Below are 25,307 nucleotides of genomic sequence, written 5' to 3'. Positions count from 1 at the left end.
ATTAGATGAAGATCTGGAGATGATAAGAGTAAGAGATAATTTGATAATAGATGAGCAATACTGGTGGTATATGTTACAGAACGGATATTTTGACAACTTTGATTTTGAAGCACTTCCACTTGTCCTAGTATGCTTGAATATTTCCATCTTGGACTTGTTATAAATTACCAATTCATCGATTCCTTGGTCTTTCTCACTTATGGTTTAATAAGTATTAATTTGATACCACGAAGGAATATTTTTGGAGTATTGTTTAATTTTAGTATACATGCCTATTTGAGATTGGTGATAAAGGTTATCCAGTACCTCTTCTATTGGGTGCATTCCTAGTCTACATTTCTGAAGCCAATTTTGATCATATGTTCTTATGATATTATGTATATTTTATAGCTTTGATGAATGGAAATCCCCAAATTACTTGACAGCTATAATTTTTCATTCTGTTATTGAACACTTTTCAAATATAAGGCTGAAGATGGAAAAATATGAGTGTATATATAGACGATAAAGCCTCAAAGATAATAATAGTAATGAAACAGTAATCGTATTTGTCTGATTCCTATTAATAGCTTTTCCGAATACTCTAGTGACAGTTAGGTAGGCACAACTTATAATAATTTGTAGCATTCATCTCATTTATGTTGCTCATTTTCTGGGTGTGTTTTTAAAGAGAAAGAATCTTACAAAGCATGAGACATACAGCAGCCATGTTGCTTATTGAAGATGAAGATGCTGGTCTTCTCTTAAAATAAGTATTGTCCAAATCAAATCACAGATAGGTATACACACACATATACTTTCTCTCTACATGCATAGTGGGGCCATAGTGGGGCCATGGTGGGGCCACATTTGTATACACTCACTACAAGAACGGTGGGTGAGGCTGTATTGCACAGAAACATGACTATTCCGTGGATTCTAGAGCTTTTACTTTGACAGCTTGGAAGGAATATGAGGCCAACATACTATTTATGTTACAAAATAAGATACTCAACAATACTGGCTGCTGAGATTATCAATTCCTCAGCTTTAAACATACGGTAGAATTCTATCGGACTTTTAAAAGCCTCAGATGCGTATTTCATCACGTGTATTTCTCAACATGACTGTACATACAATTCTGAGCATAAGCATGAAAATTTATGGCTTAGATTAGCAAATATACTCACTTCTCTTTGATGGGTGCGTCCTAAAATTGAATAGAAGTAAAGTAATAAATTCTAATCGATTGGCAAAGAAGTCGCCGGGCTTCGTAATTGAAGTTCCATTGATCAGCAATTGCCTGTGTACATGTTGTTCACTGCTTGCTTTTTCAGGATGGCGCAGACGATGTGGGTTCCAGCTGTATCGAAAGAGGTATTCTACAATAAAGTGGCGTTATTTATTCGCAAAAAAAAAAAAAAGAAAGAAAGAAAGAAAGAATATCAATGTGTTTTGAGGTTTTGTATCATTATAAGTGTACAACAGGAAAATGGCTTGAAAGACCTTGTGTTAAAATTTTAAACAGGGGTGACAGAACTAAAAAAAAAGATCTGCAAAATTATCATCCCACTCCCACATGAATGTCTGAAATCAGGATATATGACGGATTTTTAGAAAATTTCCAGGATTAAAATAAGCCCCGCCTGTTTTTTGCAGAAAACCTTTAAATGAAAATAGCAATTGCTCAAGAAAAAAAAAAAAAAACTTAATCTGGCTCAACACCTTAATAAACACCTCTTCAATAGTCTACGAAATATTCAAGATATACTGCTGGCTTAAAAGCTCATAAATTTTAATGGAGGATTTTTCTGAGTATCTTCAATCTTTTTTATCAATTAAAACATTGCGGTACTCAATAGGATCTTCGGTTTCTGAAATCCGTAGACTTGCTGATTTGTGAGCTTTTCGGCATATATGACTTGACTTGCATGGCGTAGGCTGTTCCGATTCGGGGTTCTTGATTATTTTGATTCCCGTAATTTTTTTTTGAATGATATTTTTTTTTTTACAGTTGATGTCAAGGAAAGATAATGCTGAGCTAATATCTCCGTCAAAGAAATGCAATCTTGAAGTAATGCAGCCATCAACCAACAAAATCGCCAAGCTACTGTGAATATAGCTTGGATCCCTCGTTCGCGAAGTTCTCCGTCTATTGGTCAGACCATTTTTTTTTTTTTTGATTGATTTTTTCTTTTACCCCTTCTATCTTTTTCCATTTTGCTCCCCTGAGTAGAAAGTTTAATAATTTATTTTTGTGTAAAGCCAAAAGACATACCCTATTGGTGATACTTCGCTGATCACCCGATATTAATCTTGAAGATTGCTGATCTAGAATTTGATATTACTTCCTAGCAAACATTTTTTTCATCAGCTGTTAATTCCTAATGAAACAAAATCCTTCACCACATGTTTTAGAATTGCGTATAACATATTGCTTTTTAAGCGCAATCTGAGAAGCTCTTTTTTTTCTTCTTGAGGTCTGATATTTTTTTCTTCTCGAGTTCAAGTACGTACACAAACTTTATCAATAAATATTACTGCACTCCGAAAATGAGCACAGATTTTTTTTTTCCAACATGCACAAGAGAAACAATATAATTAGGAAAATTGAATATATTCCTATGAGACGAATAGATGAAATGCAAGATCAACAAAAATACGCTGTGAGAAAGCATATTTGGTTATACCTGCTTGGTTGCGCAAATCAGATATATAGACATTTGCTCAATTCATAGCACATTTTTCTCAAAAAGACCCTTTTCTTTCGGCAAGTATCTGTATTTCAGCTATAAGCGCTGTCTACATTCTAAAAACAAAAAAATGAGAATAATGAAAGGAAAGATATTAATATATAAACAGACCATCCTCATTCATGTTTGGCCTGTCTTTCAATAAAAAAAATATAACCAATCATTACTTCTACCAAAATCTTTAAGCAAGATGATTTTGAGTACTTCAAGTCTAATGATAACTTCTGCTTTATCTTCAGTGATACTTTCTGATGTTTCTGTTGTCACTTCTATTCTTGGTTACTTTAACACCACTCTGTCTACCTTTAGTTCATCAAGTTCTCATTCCACATCCCAACTTTTGACTACATCGACCGGCTCTTATTATACTGTTACCTCTTCTTCTGCATCAGCTTCCTATTTGAGTACGAGCAGTACTTCCGCTTCCATTATATCAACTATCTCATCCAAAAGCTCAACTACCAGTCAGTCTTCTGGATTGGTGCTGTCTACATCTATTGCTACAGAAACCTCCAGTGTCACCCCAACCACATTGATAGCATCAGTTTCTAGTACCTCCAATAGTACTCACATTACTTCGTCGTCAACATTTGCTAAAACCACCTCTGTTTCCTCCACTCCTAGTGTTTTCACAACCAGTCTGATATCTTACACCTCTTCTGCTGCTAGTACCACATCTGTCAATGGAACTTCTGCGACATCTGCTTCTACTGTTGCTAGTAGCACCTCTGTCGCTTCAGGAACTACCAAAGGGAACTCCAGCACCATTGTGTCTACTGTTTCCAATAGTACTTCTGCAACCTTCTACAACTAGTGTTTCATTGACTACTGTTTCCAATAGTACTTCTACAGCCTCTGCCACTAGTGTTTCATTGACTGCTATGTTGTCAAAGGCTTCCGTTGCTACTAATGGAACTTCTACAACCCCTGCTTCTACTGCTGCTAGTAGCACCTCTGTCGCTTCAGGAACTACCAAAGGGAACTCCAGCACCATTGTGTCTACTGTTTCCAACAGCACTTCTGCAACCTCTGCAACTAGTGTTTCATTGACTACTGTTTCCAATAGTACTTCTACAGCCTCTGCCACTAGTGTTTCATTGACTGCTATGTTGTCAAAGGCTTCCGTTGCTACTAATGGAACTTCTACAACCCCTGCTTCTACTGCTGCTAGTAGCACCTCTGTCGCTTCAGGAACTACCAAAGGGAACTCCAGCACCATTGTGTCTACTGTTTCCAACAGCACTTCTACAGCCTCCGCTACTAGTATATCATTGAATACTGTTTCGTCAAAGGCTTCTGTTGCTACTAATGGAACTTCTACGACCCCTACTTCTACTGCTGCTAGTATCACCTCCGTTGCTTCAGAATCTATCTATACTAATGCAACTTCCACTGCTCTTTCCTCTACTGGTATGAGTAGTACGTCTGTGGCCTCCACTTCCAATATTTCATTGATTAGTGTATCGTCACAAAAATCAGCCTCTGCCGCGGGTAGTAGTTCATCTATCCCTGCAGAATCTACCTCTTCTGGAAGTTCTTTGGTCTCGCAAATTTCCAATCAAGCTACCAGTAATTCTGTATCATCTGGGTATTTCAACACGACTTCTGCTGCATCTTCCACTGAATCGAGCACTGGAATAATCTCAAGTGACTTTAGTTCAGGGTCCAGCGAAACTATTAGCGAAACTACTTCTCTGACCGAAGGTTCTTCTTCTGGATCTGCCTCCATTACCTTCACAGGTACTCTGACCATTAGGTCATCAGGAAGCCCATTGTCCAGTTCATCGGGAGCTTCTACAACCAAAACTGTTAACGTCGGACTTCCAACCTCTACTGGATCATCAGGCCCAATATACTTCAACTACTCCTCAGGCGATGCTGCTGAAATAACCTTTAGCAACGCTTCAGAAGTAACCCCATTATCTTATTTTGATGTTTCTCCTGCCGCTGATGTGAGCTTGACTTCAGATTCTGTTGCACTTAGTTACGATGGTACACCTGTGATCTTGAAATCTAAGTTCCCAGTTGAATACGGTACATACAGTTTCCAAATGCAAGCTGGTGCTGCTCCTCTTGATAGCTCGATTTTGATTTCTGGATCTGTTGATTATGGTTTTATCGTCAGTGGTACCTCCGTTACTGCAAAGGTTGGAACAAACGAGTACACATACACTGCCTTTGCTGACTTGTCTATCGACTATCACAATTACATGATTGACTGGACAAAAAGTGGTGTGAGCTTTTACTTCGATGGCGTCTTGATTTACTCCTTTGATTTTGCTACTGGCACATCCAATTCTTTGCAACGTCGTGACACTGATGCAAATGGGGAACTGTACATTGTTATTGAATTAACTTCTGATGATCCGTCTGCCAGAGGAACTTTGAGGATTAATTCTATCATCTTTTCCGGTAGTCAAGAGGCATTCTGCTTTACTAGTGATGAATCTGACTTGATTGTTGTTAATGGTGAATCATGTATTGGTGGCTCTTCAGGAAATGTCAGTGCCTCATCCTCCACAGCTTCTGTGGTTACTAGTGCCGCAGTTTCAGGGAATACAAATTCCGTGACATCTTTGTCTTCTGTGATCACCAGCAATGGTGCTACATCCACTTTTGAAGCCTCGGCTACTTCTTCTCTGCCTGTTACCAACGCGGAATCTAACTCATCGTCCGGTGTCAGCTTGGGATCTTCCTCTGTCGCTACTTCTAGCTCTTCTTCTGGCCCTGGATCTGGCTTCTCTACTGGTTCTAGCTCTAGTTCCTATTCTATCTCTAAACCTAGTGGCTCTTCTTCCTCTTTTAGTTTTAGCTCTGGTGCCGTTGGTTCTTCTTCTTCTAGTGCTAACTATGGCTCTGGTTCTGGTGTTTCTACCACAACTGCTGTTTCTTCAAACGGTGAAGCTTACTCTCCAACGGTTATTACAAGTAGTGGCTCAACTTTCACCACTGGTTTTAGTGTTGTCGTTTACATCACTGATGGTACTCTTACATCCTATACAACGTATTGTCCATTAACAAGTGCTTCAGAATCTGTGTCCGAAACTAATGAGGGTTCCTTTACACATGTAACTGAAACCATCACTTCTTGTTCTGACAACGCTTGTTTTGAAGTAACTTCAACTGGTGTGGTTGTGGGTAGCAGTACTATGTACTCTGGAAATGGTAATGAAGAAACTACTACTTCGCACTCCTCAGCTGTTGGTACTTCTGAATCTTCTTCTGGTTCTGACTCCTTCTCTGGTTCTTATGCTTCTTCTTCCTCTGGTTCTGCCTCCAGCCCTTCTACCAGCCCTGGTTCTGAATCCTCCTCTGGGTCTGGTTCTGAATCCTCCTCTGGGTCTGATGCTTCTTCTTCCTCTGGTTCTGGCTCCAGCTCTTCTTCTGGTTTTAGCACTGGTTTTAGCACTGGTTCCTCTTCTACCTCTGGCACTAATGGTTCTATCTCTGGCTCCAGTTCTGACTCATCTTCTACCTCAGGTACAAATGGATCTAATGGATCTAACGGATCTAACGGATCTAATGGATCTTCCTCCTCATCATCTGGCCCAGTTTCTAACTCTTCTTCTAGTTCTTCTAGTTCTCCTTCTGTGACCATTGCTGCCAATTCTGCCCCTGCCTCTGCCTCTGCATCTGCTGCTGGTAACACTGTTTCCAGTAGCGTTCCAACTGGCACACAGAATGAAAACACAGCAATTGGCACTGCTTCCTCCACCTTTATTACTATTCAATCTTCTGCCGCAGGCTCTGGATCTGTTTCTGGCTCCTCTTCTAGTCCATCTTCTAGTCCACCATCCGGCTCTTCTTCTAACTCCCCAGCTACTATTTCAACCTATGCAGACGGTGCCTTCTCATATAAGCCAAGTCTCGGCTTGCAATCCGGGTTTGTTTTTTTCATTTTTGTTTTTTTCTTTTAATCTGATCTATTAATATTTCTTTGTCTTCTTTTTTTCTTTTTTTTTTTTGATTGTTATTATTTTCTTAAATGATTTTCTTCTTGATTCCATACCAACCTTTTTTTTTTTATTCTACGTCTTAGTTTATTCTACGTGTCAATTTTTGAAAGTTACTATTATGCCTATCAAGCTAGTATGACTTTTCAAATATCTCACTATTAATCACAACCAAATATGATGAAATTTCTTTAGTATTTATTTATCTATGCTGAGAACTTTTTCAGTGGTGTAAATTATCTATTTCTTGGAATATTGGATTCTCTGATGCGCGGTTAGCAGAACGCTAAACTTGATGAACCTTTGGTTATTGCAACTCAATGAGCCTTACAAAGCCAGGATTTTAGTCTTAGCTAGCTGAACAGAATCTGCTCAAAATTTCTGAAAAATAGGTAAAATCTATTATAATATATGAATGCTGAGAAAAGTCAGGCGCACCAAGCGGTTTGTTCTATTATTATACCTTATGCATGCGTATTTCATGCCCCATCAGAGGGTTCTTTTATCTTATTTTATTCCTAATATGTATAAGAAAAAGGTTCTTTTTTCTTTCATTTCCTACTGATTCCTTGGCGTTTGTTTTAATCTTAAAACATGATGATCCATTCAATCGTCACTGGAAATCTGATTGATTACGGTAGTTGCGGAGGGGACGCATTGCAAAACGGTGACTCCCCCGATCCGTCCCTAACGTCATCACAGGAAAGAAGCACTCGCAGACACCAAATTGACCGGTGATTAGTCTAAGATCACTGCGCAGGGAACGATGTGATGAACTAATATTTGATCATCACGTCCCGATATGTATGATTGTCACAGGATTATGTGATCTATATCCCAAGTAATTTTTTGGTTCCCGTTGGATAACCAATATATAACGATGAGTCTATCCCCCCCTCATGTAGAGCTTTGAAGACTTTATAGTGTCACTGCTTTTTACACTATAACTAAATTTTCGTCTCAATAAATTCATTGATATTTTTTTGACACACATATATATCATTCTTAGAAATAAAAAAGTAACGAAAACTTGTCCGCTGATAACCAAGGGTATAAAATTCTCAAGCGATATTTCCAGATTATATTATCTCATTTTTTAATTTGATGCATAAGAATTCCATACCAAGAAACGAATATACAATGACTAATATCTATATTCCTCAGCTATTCCAATACAACAACGCTCCTGCAATTATTGAGTTGCTCCTAGATGAAAATGTTTCAAATAATGTCCAGTATAATATACTACTTATGTTAGATCAATATTTACAAAGTACAGGCTTCCAAGGGGTACGATTATTCTTAACTCAGGGCATCTTGAGATTTGGTCTCAAACACCATCACCCAAATGTTCAGAATTTGTGGAATAGAATTGCCATGCAATATTTCAATGATTGGTAACTTTTTCGAAAGTATGGCAAACTTCCTTACATGCCGTTCTCAAATATTCTATACCTTTTTTATTTCTCAGTTTAGATCAATTTTTTATTTTAATTCATTATTTCGTTTCTGATCATATACTTTGATGTCTTATTTTATTGTTTGTTCTTGCATTATATTATATTACTTGCTGCAGGTGATGAAGAGATTTTCAGAAATATGAAACTTAAATATTCGTAGCTTGGTATTCACCATTGAATGGCTTCAATAAATTTTCAATGGAAAAGCTTTCATTCATTACTTGTAAGATTCATTCTATTTGTGACAATATTATATTCATGTTCACAAATGCGGTGCATCAAACCATGCAAAGAAAAAAAAATACATACGGAGTTTTCACCCTGAAAAAAATATCAATCTGTAGATGATCTCAGAAGTGAGCCAACCTTTTTGCGCTAACAAATATAGTTCATGTCAAACAAGCAAAAACAAATCCTTTCGCTTTCCTCATACCTATCATCAGCTCTTCAGCGACTAGAAGGAGCCCCTAAGGGCCCCGTTTTTTCCAAGCTGCCTGGTCTCAATAGTACTGATACAAGTACATCACCACTCGATATAGTGTCACACAAGAAACTTCGAAGATTTGATAAATCAAAAAGATTAAATCTTGGTAAGAAACTATTTGTGGATCAGTTTAAAGGAGTGGAGTTGTTACGTGATGACCCTGAGGTTTTCAGTGATTTATCAATTTCTAGTCTTCATAGAACTCATTTAAAGTCATTGTATGAATTCTACCAAAATCAGAATAGAAGGGAAGCACTCCTGCAAATTTCAGAATCCTGCTCACTTGAAAATGAATCAACTCGAATAAAAAATAAAAATGAGGAAGTTAATAATATTGAAACTCCAGACAAAGTATCAACGCGAAGACGATCGTCAGTATTGCGTGAACCAGCGATCATAAATAGTATATCGAAGAGAATAAATTTCCTAACGGAGTTTGACGAAGCTCTAACAGAGTCAAGAATTCAAGAATATAAAGCAAAGATCAATGCGGATGACTTGAAGAGAATAAACTCATTCATAAATCAATTGAACTATGCGTCAATGATTATTGTTCTAAAGAACCTAGAGCCGGGAGTATCCGATATTAATTATCTTGAATTGTCTAATCATCTAAATAGACTAAATAGCAGGAACTCTTCCACATCTAGTTTGCGTGTTGGAGGTAGCCGAGTTGTCCGGTTAAAAAGTATTGATGAAGTCCAGTTTTTAAGTGCGTTGCAAAATGATGCTCTTGGAAAAAGAGCAAACAGAAATGATTCTGGATTTTTTCCATTCAAACCAAAGGAATTGAGAAACTATGGTGCATTTTATGGCGTGATGCTAGAAGATTTGACTAAGTCAATCAAAAGTGCAAACAAACATTTACAACCAGCATTACGGGAAGATTTTGATACTACATTGACTGATTTTAATAACGATGCGGAATTTGCCAAGGCAACAGACATTCTTAAAGCAATAAAGAAAGATTATTGCCTTATATCTCTTGATTTAACAAGCTCGGAAAAATTAAAAAAGTTGCCGGATATATTCAAGGTGTTGAGTGAATATGTTGGCACTCGAAAGGAATTTGCCATGATATTTTGCCAATTGAATTATCATAGAATCCCGATGTTTGGTAAAGGTGTCATTGAAAATCTTGAGCCCAAAAATACCTTACATAATACAAATAAAAAGGTTTTATATTCTCATTATCTAGAATTGGCTAGACAAAACACAAAAATGAATACCAATAACAATAGCAATCCACAGGATGAGAGTGTATTTCAGATGATCTTAACTGAGTTGGCTAATAATGATATGACTTTCGTGGATAAGCCAAAAGACAAAGAATGCTTATATATTTACAGAGGTGGTAAATAGGTTTTTGGGAAAAGTTTCACCTAAGCCTTAAGAAACAACTTGTACAATAGAATTATTTGACACATAATAAAATGATTATAACCATTTGAATGGTTTACACGAATATAATAAATTAATTTATATGGCTTCATTAACCCCAAGCAATAAGAAAAAAAAAGCTTAAATGAAAATGTAACATGAATGGCTAAACTTGAATAAAAATAAACTGCGATTTATAAGGTGCAAAGCATAAAAGGAAAAATAAGCAAAAAAAAAAAAAATAAATAAAAGGATAACTGCAACGAGCAAATTAACAGATTCGAGTGTTCCAAGTAACGACAAGATAAGCCGCGATATATTAGGATATAACGCCTCGAAAGGTTCCCGTTTCGTCACAGATTAGACTACATCAAGATAAACAACTTAACCCAACTCAACAAGCACATGTGTCATTGTTTTGCGTACCCTTCATCAAATCAACTTGATTGGGGTTCATATTCATGCCGTTGTTAGAATTCATAGATTCCTCGTAGCTCTCGGCCAACAGTTTCGCGATGTGATCAAATACATCTCTGACACCTTCACCAGTTTTTGCTGACACTTCAAAAAATAATAACCCTTCCTCTCTTGTGTACTCAAATGCCTGTAGCTTGTCAACTTTCCTTTCACTTTCCAAATCTGATTTATTTCCCACCAAAGCAATTACCATGTTTTTATTAGCATTGTTACTGTTCTGCTTTCTGAGCTCGCTGACCCAATTCTTGGCTTTCGCGAGGGAGCTCTCTCTGGTTATATCGTACACCACTATAGCGCAATGGGCATTTCTATAATACATTGGGGCCAAAGACTTGTATCTTTCCTGTCCAGCAGTATCCCATATTTCGAACTTAATAGTGACTTCCTCTCCCTTTTCATTGTTAACTTTGACGCTTTGGGTTAAAAAGGCTGCACCAATAGTCGATTCACGAAACTCCTCAAACTGTTCCTTTATAAACCTGTAAACGACACTAGATTTCCCTACAGAGCTTTCGCCAAGCAACACTAACTTGAACTGACCGTACTTGGCACCCATCACTATTATTATTTTATTATATTATATCGCTGTTGGGTTGGTGTTTCGTTGTTGGAGATAAGCCAGCTGAGGGATGAAGCAAATTGGTTTGTCAAATAGTGATGCTCATCGCCACACAAAAGTAGTGTTTCTGATGGTCGGGTAATCACTTTCCTTAACAGTGTCCTCAGTTATGGGAAGCTCTCTTGACCTCTTTTGGTATACCATGTCCTTGGAACTTTCGCTTGCTCAATCTTGAAAAAAATTTGCATCCACTAGTAGCGATTGGATCTTATGTATATCATCCCAAATAACCCCTAAAGAGATGTTTAGAAACCTAATTCTCGGGTCGCCTGTTAGCAGCCGGCTATTCACTGCTGCCTCCAAATCAAAATGGCAAATTTCGCAACGGCTTGCTCCATTGGCGTCCAGAGTTATTGTCAAAAGACCGTTGACTGTTAATCATAAAAAGCTTTCAGACGTTTCTGTCACTAAGCCTATTTTCACAGAGGAAGAACGTAAGAAAGTTGCCGCTGACCGTCTAAAGCAGCTTGAACCATATGTTTCTAAGCTTCCCGAGAAATGGATTCCTTACGCTGAATTGATGAGATTAGATAAACCCGCAGGTACTTGGTACTTGTTTTTACCTAGTGCTTGGGCAATTATGTTAGCCGGATTTGAGCTTGTTTCCCCAATTTCCCAAACTTTATATATATTGGGTCTTTTTGGCATTGGATCTATCGTTATGCGTGGGGCAGGCTGTACCATTAATGATATTCTTGATAAAAACTTTGATGATAAAGTGATCCGTACCATTGAAAGACCCATTGCCAGTGGTAGAGTCTCTAAAACCAATGCTACCAAGTTCCTTGTCGCCCAATTGACCGTAGGTCTTGGTGTTTTGCTCAGTTTGCCTTTGGATTGCTTTTTGCTAGGAGCATCATCTTTGTCATTAGTACTTACATATCCGCTTTTCAAAAGATTTACATATTATCCACAGGTAGCGTTATCGGCTTGTTTTAACTGGGGTACTCTTCTTGGATTTGCTGCAATGGGAGATTGGAACTGGGGTTTAATGTTGCCACTTTATTTCGCAACTTTCAACTGGTGCATGATTTATGATACCATTTATGCTCATCAAGACAAGCTTTGGGATGTCAAAGCTGGTGTCAAGTCTACCGCCTTGAAATGGGGTGCAAACACCAAAAATATCTGTTACGGTTTGGCAAGCTTGCAAGTGTCTAGTTTGGCTTTTATGGGTGTTTACGGTGCTTTGGGACCTGGTTTCTGGATTGCAGGTACTATATTCAGTTACAGAATGATTAATATGATTAAGAGAACTAACTTGGATAGTATCAAGAGTTGTTGGGAAGCATTTAATATCAATGTGACCTCCGCTAAAATTTTTACAGTTGGTATTTTAGTTGACTACATTCTTAGATTATTTGGATTTATTTAGACTCCATGGTGATTTATATTAATTGAGAGTTATGTGGTTTTATAGATAATGAAAGGAGGAATAGAAGAAATGAAAGGACCGGTATAGCTTCAAGAAAAACTTCTTGGTTCATAGCGAACTGTAAACATGATTTTTTGAAATCATTAAACTTGTTCATCATAGTAAGTAAAGGATAAAGGCAATAAATACCTCTGCAAGTCCATTGATTAAGAAATTCCAAACTCCAAAGAATAATAACTTTGGCGAAAATACGGTCCATATGAATAAATGATACCTCAAATTGAAGCAGGAAACACACAAAAACAATCCGAAGAAAGAATAAAATAGCAACTGAGTCAAGTATCTGACATAAAACATCTCCCATTTAATAGAAGGAGAAGTTTTATCAAACAAGATACTACTTGTCATTTTGGTTCTATCCGAGTTTATCAAATTATTCTCAAACAACCATACCAAAGAATTAAAGGACCAGTATATTGCCGAAGAGAAATTGGAAACAAAAGTGAGTAGACCAACTAAAACAAGGTTGTAGCTTCTAGTCCCATTGTACGCATTGGCAAGATCAACAGTTGACAAAGAATTAGTGAATGAAAATTGGAAAAAACTCAAATTTTGAAGCAAAATTGTTTGGATAGTGACATAGAATGCGAGTTTGAGATGAAATTTCTCTTTGTTTATCAAAATTGATTTTATTCTAATCTCTTCAGCTAATTTTGCTTGTTCAGTTTCTTCCAAATCTGTAGGCTTATTTTCCTTTGCAGCTTCCTCCAATTCTCTGCTGATAACACTGTTAATCAATTTTAATCCAAGTTCTCTGATGACAAAGAACACTAAATACAACCCCACATTTTCTAGTTTGCTTTGCATTATCAATAATATATTGATTGTATTCACGACATCTGACAAAAAGCGAAACTTCCCATCAATAATAGTTCTTTTAACATTGGAAACCTTCCTCAACTGGTTCGTCATTTGCTTATTTTTCTTCTTGCCTTTATTGCTGATCAACTGGGTTTTAATGATTGCTTCATCACTAACCTCATTCTTCTTCTCATAGTACTCCTCTCTTTTTTCAATAACCCTGTCTATCCACAAAAATGAACATTTCAACAATAAAACCCTAATAGCTAATACACTAAGAATAAGAATGAACGATACCTGTGCTAAAATGATCAACATTTCCTTGTTATCATTCTGCTCATTGCTAAGACTTGGATTAACAAAGAAACTAGAAGTTTTATCTACCATAACCTTGAAAAATTGATTAAAATGTTTACCCCCAGTGTTCACATAATCAAAATTCACCTTGAAAGTGAGTACAACAAGAGATAAGGTGAACGGTATCACAAATGACACCGAGGAAGTCAATAACCGAATGCCACCATTAGAGATGATTTGAGAATGAGCAAAAACTACCACAAAAAGAATCCACAAAGCCCATACCTTATAAGAGGTAGAAAGATAATGAGATAATTTAAGCTCGACGAATTCAGGCAAGAAATTGAATTTCTGGCCTGAGGGATTCCAAAAGCGAATCATTCTAAAAAATACCAAATTAGCAAACAAATGGCTAAGAGATCTCTTCACACTAAAAGAGTAGGATTTAACAAGGCCAATTGATAAGTAAATAAGATGGATGAGATTGAATAACCACCAAGTTTGATGTTCTTCTTCAATCATTGAGGATCCAAAAGTAGATATACCCATAGTGAGGGTAAAAATAACAAAGAAACTACTGGTACTGCATGAAATTCCCTTAAAGAATAAAACGAGCAAGATGATCGTTACAGTTGCAATGATGGTAATAGATTTCATAAGAAGTGGAACATCATAGTTTGTAGATGAGTTTTGGAGAAATTCCTGGGTTTCGTAGAGGAATTTGTAAAAATTTTCAACTACCTTCAATAATTCACTGGAATCACAATCAGCGAAACCTTCATTCTCTGAGTATAGTTGTTCAGCCTTTAAAACGGAATCATGCCAAAGAAAATCCAACAACTCAAATTCCGAATCATCGTTAAATTTTCTTGTAGGATCAAATTTAGTAGTCAACTCTTTGCCAAATTTTACTTGAATCAAGTTCTTAAATTGGTACGAATTTTCCAAAAGCTTGTAGAAAATATCAACAAAATTCAATTGACCACTGGAATTGGTTTTGAGTAAGAATTTTTTAAGAATCACACCCAAATTGTTCTTTGGAATTGGTAATTGAAAGAAGTTGCATAATGTTGGAATTAAATCGATTTGATTCACAGAATCAAGGAACTGATAATCATCTGTTGGAGGAATTGGTAATGAATCCTTATTTGATAAGTCAAGGTAATTGGAATTTTCTTTCTCAAATATCGGAGAAATAAACGCCAAAGCAGCAGAAGTTTCACTGATAGAGGAGCCACCATGATTGCCAATTTCATTCATTCCATGATCACCAAGAACGACCATCAACACTCTTTCACTATCTGGCTTTTCGTATTTTGGAACTGCGTATTGACTGTAGATTTTGTAAATAATGTCATCTAATTCACGTTGTTTTGCTGGCATGAATACTGAGTTTGGACCGTTTTTGTGACCTATATGATCAAGACCTAAGTAATGTAAAATCAACCCATCCCATTCTTGATCGTTAGCCAATTCTGCATTAATGTGTCTAGTCACATTATTATCAACTTCTGTGAAATCTGAAACAAAGAAACTGGAAGTGCCATCGTGCTTATCAAAGAATCCAGGAAAAAGCTTGAGCCAAGTATCATCGCCAAAAAAATGAATTCCGGACTCCTCTGAATCCTTTCTTTTACTGATCTTGAACTGTTTCAACCAAGAGTCTTGGTTGACCAAATTCGAAGAGCTAGAAGTGTCATCCTCATTAATATTTAAGATAGCATCTAGGAAACTGGAAGTAGATCCAGTAGTTATACCTTTCAATCTTGGTAATGTAACAGTTGGCGGGTTGGAAAACCCCGTGAATCCAATAGCAGCATTGTTATTCAAAAGATCATGCAAATGGAACATTGAAGAGTTAGAAGAAAACATGAAGTCCGATCTGAGAGCGTCAATAACAATAAATATTAACTTGTCAAATTTCTCATTATTGGGATTTTTATGGTTACTCTTAGACAATATATCACTGAAAATAGGCGACTTGGAATCATCATTAATTGAATCTAGAGAATTTATACCTGGCAACAACACTTTCTGAGGAAAGAATCCCTTGGCGAACAAAAGGAATCCAATGTACTGGATCACAGTGAGAAAGAGTATTATTGACCACCTAGTGCCCAATTTCATTTTCCTATAGAACTTGCTATGCTATGATCAGAGCCGTTGTCCTGTTGGCTATCAGTGCTTCCCCATGAATTGTACTGGTGGCTTTCGCTGAAAGATTGAATTATTCACCACGGGATAAATGCATCACTGCACGTCAAAATGCATATAGCCGTGACTTTGGCACCTCCTCGAGGGAGTGCATAAGAAGAAGCAAAATATGAGACTAAATGGCAACTGAGAATTAAGCATAACTGGGGTGTTAGGCAAGAAAAGGATGTAAATAGTTGATGGTGATGCTCTTAAAAAGCCCCCACGTAGTAGGCCCTCATGTGAAAAGTCTGCAAAGAAAACAAAAAAAAAAAAAAAAAATTGAGCAGGGTGTTATTTTGTTCGGCTTGAACTCCAAACCTAATAAGTTTTATCTGTATATGAATAAGAGAAAACTACAGTATTCGTGGAAACCACCAGAAAACTTAATGGGGAGATATAATTCAATCGAATAATATCTTAAGAATTCTTTTACACTCTGCTTCTTTTTCTCCATCTGTTTGGGCGACTTTCCGATAGATCAAGCTAGCGAAGACTGCCTGTAATGTTAATGGTGAAAAATCATTTCTCCGTAAAATTTTAAAGCGGAAATTGATTTCTATTGAAGTGTCCTTTTCTTTATTCAAAAATTTCTCAAAGCTTTTCAGGCCAGCCTTTGATTAATTTTGTGTGAAAACAGATTATTTTCCTGGTCACGGACATACGCCAAATTATCGGCATGAAGAATCTCATCTGCCATTAGAGATACATCATGAACTTCTACCATGGTAAGTATGCAACGATGAAAAAGTTATCATGACAATGTAACTGCTATCAGAAAATATGAATCTCAACGAGATAGGATTCTAGGGAAAGATCAAGCCAGTGTTTCCAGTTTCCAGACTTACATATGTTTATGGGGTATTACACCCTGGTGTGGTGATGAGGCTGTAGAGAAGTGTCGCATCTAAATGGTATTAAACTAATAAATAGTGCTAATGATAAATAAAAATCAATAGTGAGCGTTGTGGTTCTGGTTCGTATGAATAATTAAAATGGTATGGTAAGCACTTCTCATTACAGTGTCACAAAAATCATCGTTGAGTCGCGAACTCTGCCGTATTCATCACATGACCTTATCCACGGATAATTACCAAATCTTGACAGCGATCAATCATATTGGATTGACTACCGCCATTTGTCTTTATTGTTTATTATTACCTTGAAGAATATTGAAACAGTAAGTACAGAGGAGGGGTATTCTCTGCTTATCTGCTTTTTGTTTCCTTGCATTGCAAATGTTGGATCAAGAAAGTGAGCTTTTGTTCGCTACAAATATTTCGAACGATCAATCAAGTCTTTTAATCAATTTGATATTACTCAAGTCAATAAAATTACACCAATATACAACCAAAGCGCCAAAAAACGACTCATTAAACCACGACAATAAAAACCTACATCAGTTGACCCACCTTATAGACACACTTGTTGCTTTGACAAAGCATCCAGATATCATAAAGTCACATTTCAACTGTCCAACTATTATCAAGAAGCTATTAATAGCACTTGACAACATCGCAGATGTTTTTGTTCTACAGTGTAACTTGTCCTCACTAAGTGCCTCCCTGCTTCTGACCTCTCCATACTTGGCGTCCCATTCCGCCTATATACCAAAACCCAATAAATCATTTCCAAAAGAACAAAACCCAATAAAGATCCCCTTGTTTGGTTGGGCCGCGACCACAGGACACACAGAGAGTCATGACTTTAAAATCTTGGGTGCAAAGCTATGTTTAATCATATCTAATATTTTATTAATTAACAAAGATGTTTTTGAAAAGTTCAACCTATTGGACATTGTCAATATGGACACTGGGCATTTCCAAAGACAGGACAAGCCCATATTAGATGATCTAGATATTCAGAAAATTTTTCAAACTTATAGATCTGCATTCTATCCTCATAAGTTATTACTTAATATTCTTTTGTTAATGGATGTACTCAAAATTTCAAATGGTATCAAGCCGGCTCCTCATTCTCTACTGCCAACAAGGAAAGAAAGATCCCCATTAAATGTCCCTGACTTACCGTCATCATCCATTGATCCTCAGCTGGAAAAATATAAGTACCTTATTGCCCCAACCAGACTTTGTTTCTTGATTTTTTACAAAAAAATTCCCCAATACCACAGGAAAGTAAGGAATTTTGATCTAATGATTATTAAGCTAATCAATATTGTCATCGAGAGTATCAGAAATATGTTATGGTGCTACTTCAAGCAAGATAATTCAGCCAAACAAGAATCATCTGGAGGGAAAGCGAATGGGAGTGATATCAATCAAGATTTAATAATTGAATTATTGAAAACCTTGTATGTCTTATTACATAATTATAAGCAAAATATTGATTTCAATACTGGGGAAATGTTAAGTGACTCTACGGCTGGCAGTGAAGAAAAGAATTCAAGAAAGTCATCTTTCTTCATTGATCAGATACTGAATGTCTTGTCTTTGCAGGAGCAAAGAAAAATTGATTTCAATAATTTGCATATATTGATAATATTTTTGTCGAAGTTGTTGAGCTTGGATAAGAAATTTCCTATAAATAAAGTTACTACTATGGCTAAAGCGAATGAAGAGGATCATTCATCAGAGCAGGAATTGTGGACTAACAATGTTGATTTCTCAATATCTTTCTATAAACATTTCACAAATCTTTTGCTTGCTCTCCCTTTCAAGTTTTATTGCAATTTCTTCTTCAAAAGTCAAAATGTCAAGAAGAAAGACGATGAGACTGACAAGATCCCAATAATGAAGACAATTTTTGAATACTACTCCATCAAACCTATAAAAATCTTTGAGATTGTCATGGTTGGATATTTTGGAGTGATTTCTTATGAGTTATCAAACTCAAATTTGGGTGTCCGGCACCAGCCGCAAAATATGGCCCCAGTCCCTGAGCATTCAGAAGGTGAGCCTATTTTGTTATCGACAAAATCAAAGAAAGAAAGGAAAATATTGAATGTCATTAAAGATTCTGCTATAATGAATATTAAACATAACACCATTGCGTCTGATGCGTCTGCTGAATCAATCGGGAAGAAAAAAATTGCTGGTGATATCAAGCCCGAAAATGTAAATATCATAGACTCCATTACCCAAATGAACTGTGAAAATTTCATGTTGTTTCTTACGCTAGTGAATTTTTTTTTGAAGTATAAGAACTTCTTGAAAGACAACATCAACAAATTGAAAAAGCAGATTCAATACAATCAGATTAAGTACACTAAGATAAGGGATAAGGCAAAACTGGTTAGGAGCAACAGCTCTAATGAAAATAATGAAAAATTGATTGATAGTATCCAATTTGAAAAATCATTAGAGTTTTTCCAAAAGTTGAACTTCGTTACCGAGATCTCAGATTTTTTTGAAAAATTTCTATTGCCAGGTTCTGCTTCCAATGTATTAGATAGCGATATCCCAGGAAACTCAAGAAAAAATAGTGTTAATAGTACAAGTGAAAGTCTTCATATAAATTTGGATCTTTTTCTTTTCCGCAACATACAATCTTTGACCCAAATTAGGGAAAACGAGACCAAAGCTTTATCTGCCATGGATATTAAGACCAACAGTCTTAATTTAAATCAAAAAAACTCTAATTTAAGTGACTGTGCAATTTTAGATGACGAAGAAGACAATTATGGTAACAATAGCTCCAATATAGACTTTGATGCTATGGCTAATGACCGCTCATTTGGTGATGATGAGGACTTTAATGTGTTGTTCAAAAATACAACAAATGATGCCGACAATGAAGCGAAAAAAACTTATTTTAGTGAAAGTGTGAAGGATCATAGACTTAATAAGCCTGTGCATGTTATTAGGAATATAATTATGAAATCTTCTTCAAGGCCACCCAAAAAGACAACTTTACTGGATTATTCAGCCACTCAAAAGTGTTCTCAAAGACCGAATTATGAACACAGCCAAAATGTGAATCGACATGGACATAGCCACAGTCACAGTGACAGCAACAATGACAATTTTGATACTTCTCAAAATCATTTCTCAATGTTCGACTACAATAAATCAATTCCACCAAGTCTAAGGGATACTCCGGTCTCATCATCAAACATGCCACATCAAAAACTACCCAATTTGAGAAAATCAAAATCAACTGGGATTTTGCGGTCCATACAAACTAAAATTTTGGTCAGTAATGTGAGCGATAGAAGGCAGAGTGAGCAAATTGAGACTTTTTCATCATCCATAAGCTCTGGGAGAAAAATATCGAGAGTTGATAGGGGAAATGAAGCTTTGAATCAACCGACCACTCCGAATGCAAACTTATTATCTGATAATGCTGTTTTCATGAATAAAAATTCTGGTATATGTTTTACTAATGAGAAGGAGGAAATTACTGATATCCAAGACACGGAAAAAGGTCCTAGAAGGGATTTAGAAGGGAGAAAAAAAAGTGCGACTTACTCAGGGGGACACAAAACGCTAACTGGAGGTCCTACGCCGTTCAAAAAATTTGGGTTAAGCCCTAGAAAATCCTTTCTGAATTTGTACAGTAAATACGCAGCACTGGTATCTCCTTCACCTCGCCTGCCTCCGCCACCACCCCTTCCTCCATCTTCTCATGTTCTGCATTTAATTTCTGGGCAAGCGAATGGTGAAGATGTGTATATTACAGAGGGGGCTTCCGCTACTGATCGTATTCGACTGCCAAAGAACCATCAGTTTGTTAGAAATTCTAATTCTTTACCAAAAGAACCTGGTTTTATTCACTTGAAAGTTCCGTCTTCTTTTGCTCTCTCTGATCCTTCTGATATATCGAATGAAAAGGTTAAGAAAGCACCCCTTTCCAAGATGAAGCAGTCGAAAATTGAATTACGTGAGCTATTGTTGATTTTGGCGTGCTCTGTTGAGGACCCAAACAAAACGTTATTGAACAACTCTGAATTAATTTCTACTGGAGTTTCTCCCTCTACTGATGGGGATGAATTTGAAGATTCTTTGAAAGCACACCAAAAAATGTTGTTGGACGAAAGTAATTGTTATAAACCGTTAATGAAATGCTGCAAGAACCCATTTGTTAACACATCAATCAAGATGATGATAATTCAAATTTATTTTAATTTGATAACGGAACATACAGATTTGCCGAACAAATTGAATCAAAACTCAATGAAGGAAGAGCAAAAGCTTGCAAAGAATCAAAAATTGGATTTCAATTTGTCTGATAAGCATTCATTTGCAAAATCAGGGACTTTTCTGGGAAATATAGATGAATATTCGGAAATCTCCAAGATCGACACAAATTTCGGCTTACACGGGGCTTCACTCCATAATACTAACACATTCGCGTCACCAAAGACAGGATTCTCTTCTCAACGAGTTAGTATGATTTCGAATATTGATGATTTGACAAAAAAATCCTCCACAATTAATGACTTTTTCTTGAAGTTCCAAAATTTAAAAAGTCTTCAAAAGTTTCTATTTATCTTTTTGGGAAATGATTTATTTTATCTAATATTCATGTTTTTCCAAAATAATCATATAATTGACGTGAATGAAGAAGAACTAAGGATTGTTACTGAATACTTACACGCTATTAGCAAAAGCAGGAAGAAAGAATTTCCACAAATTGGATCATCTAGACTCCAGAAAGAACATTATAATTCTGCAATCTCAGCCATCAAGTTGAGGCAATCCTCTGTATCTCTGAATTCCAATCTCAAGGGGGTAAATATGGACGCTGAAAAGGATTCAGCTGCGAATAACATTGATAATATTTTTGAGTCCCATGATTTAGATTTTTATGCTGTATCGGACGATGAAAATGAGTTTATCAAAGATCTGCTGCATGGGTATGCTGCTACCGAGGAAGTAATTCATTCTTCAAAGAAAGAGAGTGATAATTCTATAACTGATAGCAAAGAAATTGAAGTATATCTGACAGAAGAAAATGTTTCCAAGCTGAGAAGCAATTTGGGCAGTTTCAGTTCCAGATCATCGCAGATTGTCAGTAAAACTAAAAGTTTTCTAGCATTTCGAAGCAACAGTTTTGTCTCTGTTAGTACTTTCAGTTCTAATCAAAAAAGTTCAAAAAACAATAAAAATAGAAGCCATTCTGCTGTGGTAAATCAAGAATGGCCTGGAAGAGTGCCTATTTCCGCCCCAGTATCACAATCCCTGGTAATGTTTGACCGTGCCGCCGGTTCCAAATTTGATAACTTTTCATTTCAAAACAAACAATCTAGGCATACTGATATTTCTGATGGTCATCTGAAGCCTTTGAATATTGGACCAGTGTCACCAAATGAATCAGTTACTGTTGGTTCTGGCTTGAAGAAATCATTTAATGATATTGATGATAGTGTTGATCCAATGGCACTTATCGGAAATGACGGTAAGAATTTTCCAGACAATTCTGGTGATATATCACCAAATATAAATATGTTTCACGCTAATTCAGGTGATGAAGAGGATGAAGATGCATCTAAATTGTTAGCTGGCCCTAATAAAAGTGTTGTTATGGAATCCTTTGACCCATTTAATGCCGCAGGCCATATTGATGAAGGCGGGAGCACTCCACAAAGACACCCTGAATTGCGTATAGATTCCATTGCTGAAACATTGATTCCGGATACTGGGGATGAGAGCAAATTCGGCTCGTACAATATATCTGGTGAGTTTGTTCCTCCTAATTTTTGCCAATCTTCTAGATCCAGTTTAACTTCGACAGAGAAATATCAAGAAGCGGAGAAATTCTTCAACATAATTGAAAAATTGTCAAAGAAGTGACACAGCTCTATCATACTTTTTTTTTTTCTAATCTATTTTTTTATTTTCAAAATATTCGATGCTGCTTAATCTTTCCATTTCATCTCGCTCGTTCTATTGTGGTATTATATTTATGCATTTTTTCTTTATCTCGTTGCGTTTTTCGATTTTTTGCACTATAGCTTGCTTTTTTTTTTTTTAATGATTTACTTCCTATAATGATTTATTTTTCTAGAGTTTGTTTTGTGAACTTTGATTCGTTGTTTTATTTTTAAAGTCACACATTATTTTGACATTTTCTTGCATTGCTCAGAAATATCCTTGTTTTTGTTTTTGTTGTTTGTTTCATTTCATTTCATATTTTTTTCGCCTTCATTCGCCTTTATTATGGTTTTACTTTAATTTGAACGTTTCGTCTTTTCAATGACGTCTAAAGTTTTCTTCTGAGAGAAGTCATGTGGGGCTATTATCTACAATCTGAGGATAAACTCAGAATATTGCTTTTCAACGCTATAGGGTCCTCCAATCTGCCTTGAAAATAGTTCAGTGGATTTTAAGCCTACTCCATTGTATCGATTGGGAATTGTCATGTCTTTTAAGTGAAGTATTCCCATTGTATAGCATCTTTTGAATCACCTAACCTATTTGTTTACATGTTGTTGAAATTTCTATGCAGGTTATGTAACACCGGCACGGAAGCTCTCACCACCAAAAACAATCACGAAGGGCAAATTTTCGGGCATTATACAAACAAAGCACCGTGATATTCAACCCAGGTCTATCAGAAGGTCAGGAGTATTTGATCGGAACAAATAAATAACGTTAATAAACACATGTCGGCTACTACGAATGCCCCTCAGGTTTATGGTGGTGATGAAGTTGGTGCCGTGGTCTTGGATGCTGGATCTTTTTCCACCAGGGCTGGTTATGCTGGAGAAGACTCACCAAGATACGTAATTCCGTCTTATTACGGGTACAATGAACAAAAGAAAGGAGATTTGGTAGAGGACACCGCTCTCGATTATGCGAGTATCACCTACAAAACCAACTACAAAAGAAGAGAATACACATATTTTGGTGATGAATCGATACATGTGCCTCGATCACAAACCCAAATCAAACCGATCATACACGACGAGATAATTGAGGATTGGGACGCAGCCATTGAAATGTTCGATTACTTGTTCAATAACTTAAACGCCGACATTGAAGAACAACCAGTATTCATGACCGAACCAGTGTGGAATACCAAAGTTAATAAACTCAAGTCTTTAGAAGTGTTTTTGGAATTTTTCAAAACCCCGGGTTTTTATTTGGGTAAAGCACCATCCTGTACCGCGTTTGCTGCCGGTAGGCCAAACTCTTTGATTGTGGATATCGGTCACAACGTCACTAGTGTCACCCCGGTTCTTGATGGTATGTGTTTGAGTAAAAACACCATGAAAACTCATTACGGTGGGGGATTTTTGGATGCACAATTAAGATGCTCATTTATGCAGCGAGGAATTGATTTGATTCCTAGATTCCAAATTAACTCTAGAACCTTTACGAAATATTCATTAGAGCAATTACAAGCCAAGCAAAAAGTGGAGCCACAATTCCAAACCAGTAGCTTAGTGCCAGAAAATATCACAGAATCATTCAAAGAATTTGAAAATCAAAGAATTTATAACGAGATGAAAGAGTCATTGATTGTGGTTCCGGAAACTCCTATTTCTGACTCGTCGAAATTCGACTACCAGTCGAGATATTTTGAGTTGCCAAATGGTTTACAAGTAGAGTTTGGTGACGAGCGCTACAACATTGCCAATTCTTTATTTGAGCCAACCAATTTTATCAATTTCTGGAAAAAACACCCTGAGTACCATCACGATGATGATTTCGACTGGTCCACCGGTGAAAACGGTGAATTGGACGAGTTAGACATCAATAACGATTACGTTCCTTTGAAACGTGGTAAAAAGAAGGAAGACACTGCAGAGTATTCTGAGGGCGGCCCCGTGGCCTCCGATGGTACAGGCACCAATAATAACAATAAACCTTCGAACTCCAGTGCTGCCTCAAAAAATGCTAAGGTTGCTGGTCTTTCTAGTCTTATCAACAAAACTATCTCTGCTCTTGATGTTGATATCCGTCAACAAGTGGCCCATAACATTGTTGTCACTGGAGCAACATCATTAGTGCCAGGGCTCACTGATCGACTCTTCAAAGACTTGGGCGACACCAATCCAGGATTGAAGATTAGAATCCACGCTAGTGGTAATACCAGCGAGAGAAAATATCAAAATTGGATTGGTGGTAGTATATTGTCGAGTTTGGGTATTTTCCATCAATTATGGGTTAGTAAGCAAGAGTATGAAGAAGTTGGTGGTGAAAGATTAATCACTGAACGTTTCAGATAATCTGCTTGCGCGTTCAACTTTAATGGTGTTTGTTATTCAATTTTTTTCTTTTTTTTTTTTTTTATATATATATATATTATTGTGTCACTTTGTAATGTCTAACTTTTTCTTTTTTTTTTTTTCCTCACTGGCTGGTGTATATTATTATTAAAGCAATAAAAGCTAAATGTCTTATTCTTTTTAAAAAAAAAAAAATAGATACTGATAAAAAGGTGCAGCAGAATAAAATAGTACATTGATACATATATTATAGACATATATTGAAACATCAAAACTAATCATCATCGGTATCATAGAAATAGGAACGAAAAAAAAACTCATATTACGTACTGTACAGGGAGAA

At 36.5% G+C, this 25,307-nt stretch overlaps 9 protein-coding genes across 9 annotated transcripts; 7 read left to right on the top strand and 2 right to left on the bottom strand. All coding sequences in view use genetic code 12, as the record gives it.

Annotated features, from left to right (window-relative positions):
• Nucleotides 1–2,922: 2,922 nt before the first annotated feature.
• On the top strand, nucleotides 2,923–3,546 carry DASC09_005550 (uncharacterized protein; the record flags this gene model as incomplete). Its single annotated transcript, XM_064994158.1, has 1 exon — nucleotides 2,923–3,546. The coding sequence occupies one exon, from the start codon at nucleotides 2,923–2,925 to the stop codon at nucleotides 3,544–3,546; it is 624 nt and encodes a 207-aa protein (XP_064850230.1).
• Nucleotides 3,547–3,613: 67 nt separating this feature from the next.
• DASC09_005540 (uncharacterized protein) lies at nucleotides 3,614–6,649 on the top strand (the record flags this gene model as incomplete). Its single annotated transcript, XM_064994157.1, has 1 exon — nucleotides 3,614–6,649. One exon carries the CDS (start codon nucleotides 3,614–3,616, stop codon nucleotides 6,647–6,649), a length of 3,036 nt encoding a protein of 1,011 aa, XP_064850229.1.
• Nucleotides 6,650–7,825: 1,176 nt separating this feature from the next.
• Nucleotides 7,826–8,086, top strand: DASC09_005530 (uncharacterized protein; the record flags this gene model as incomplete). The annotated part of the gene is made up of 1 exon (XM_064994156.1): nucleotides 7,826–8,086. The coding sequence occupies one exon, from the start codon at nucleotides 7,826–7,828 to the stop codon at nucleotides 8,084–8,086; it is 261 nt and encodes an 86-aa protein (XP_064850228.1).
• A 450-nt stretch (nucleotides 8,087–8,536) lies between these two features.
• DASC09_005520 (uncharacterized protein) lies at nucleotides 8,537–9,991 on the top strand (the record flags this gene model as incomplete). The annotated part of the gene is made up of 1 exon (XM_064994155.1): nucleotides 8,537–9,991. One exon carries the CDS (start codon nucleotides 8,537–8,539, stop codon nucleotides 9,989–9,991), a length of 1,455 nt encoding a protein of 484 aa, XP_064850227.1.
• A 412-nt stretch (nucleotides 9,992–10,403) lies between these two features.
• DASC09_005510 (Rab family GTPase) lies at nucleotides 10,404–11,042 on the bottom strand (the record flags this gene model as incomplete). The annotated part of the gene is made up of 1 exon (XM_064994154.1): nucleotides 10,404–11,042. One exon carries the CDS (start codon nucleotides 11,040–11,042, stop codon nucleotides 10,404–10,406), a length of 639 nt encoding a protein of 212 aa, XP_064850226.1.
• A 304-nt stretch (nucleotides 11,043–11,346) lies between these two features.
• On the top strand, nucleotides 11,347–12,480 carry DASC09_005500 (4-hydroxybenzoate octaprenyltransferase; the record flags this gene model as incomplete). The annotated part of the gene is made up of 1 exon (XM_064994153.1): nucleotides 11,347–12,480. The coding sequence occupies one exon, from the start codon at nucleotides 11,347–11,349 to the stop codon at nucleotides 12,478–12,480; it is 1,134 nt and encodes a 377-aa protein (XP_064850225.1).
• Nucleotides 12,481–12,636: 156 nt separating this feature from the next.
• LAS21 (mannose-ethanolamine phosphotransferase LAS21) lies at nucleotides 12,637–15,765 on the bottom strand (the record flags this gene model as incomplete). The annotated part of the gene is made up of 1 exon (XM_064994152.1): nucleotides 12,637–15,765. One exon carries the CDS (start codon nucleotides 15,763–15,765, stop codon nucleotides 12,637–12,639), a length of 3,129 nt encoding a protein of 1,042 aa, XP_064850224.1.
• Nucleotides 15,766–17,069: 1,304 nt separating this feature from the next.
• On the top strand, nucleotides 17,070–22,583 carry DASC09_005480 (uncharacterized protein; the record flags this gene model as incomplete). Its single annotated transcript, XM_064994151.1, has 1 exon — nucleotides 17,070–22,583. One exon carries the CDS (start codon nucleotides 17,070–17,072, stop codon nucleotides 22,581–22,583), a length of 5,514 nt encoding a protein of 1,837 aa, XP_064850223.1.
• Nucleotides 22,584–23,395: 812 nt separating this feature from the next.
• Nucleotides 23,396–24,964, top strand: ARP4 (Arp4p; the record flags this gene model as incomplete). The annotated part of the gene is made up of 1 exon (XM_064994150.1): nucleotides 23,396–24,964. The coding sequence occupies one exon, from the start codon at nucleotides 23,396–23,398 to the stop codon at nucleotides 24,962–24,964; it is 1,569 nt and encodes a 522-aa protein (XP_064850222.1).
• Between the last annotated feature and the right edge of the window lie 343 nt (nucleotides 24,965–25,307).

The sequence above is a fragment of the Saccharomycopsis crataegensis genome (genome assembly GCF_037102585.1).
Source record: "Saccharomycopsis crataegensis DNA, jcf7180000000072, whole genome shotgun sequence".
Classification (NCBI taxonomy): domain Eukaryota; kingdom Fungi; phylum Ascomycota; class Saccharomycetes; order Ascoideales; family Saccharomycopsidaceae; genus Saccharomycopsis; species Saccharomycopsis crataegensis.
This window is presented reverse-complemented; position numbering and strand designations above follow the sequence as displayed.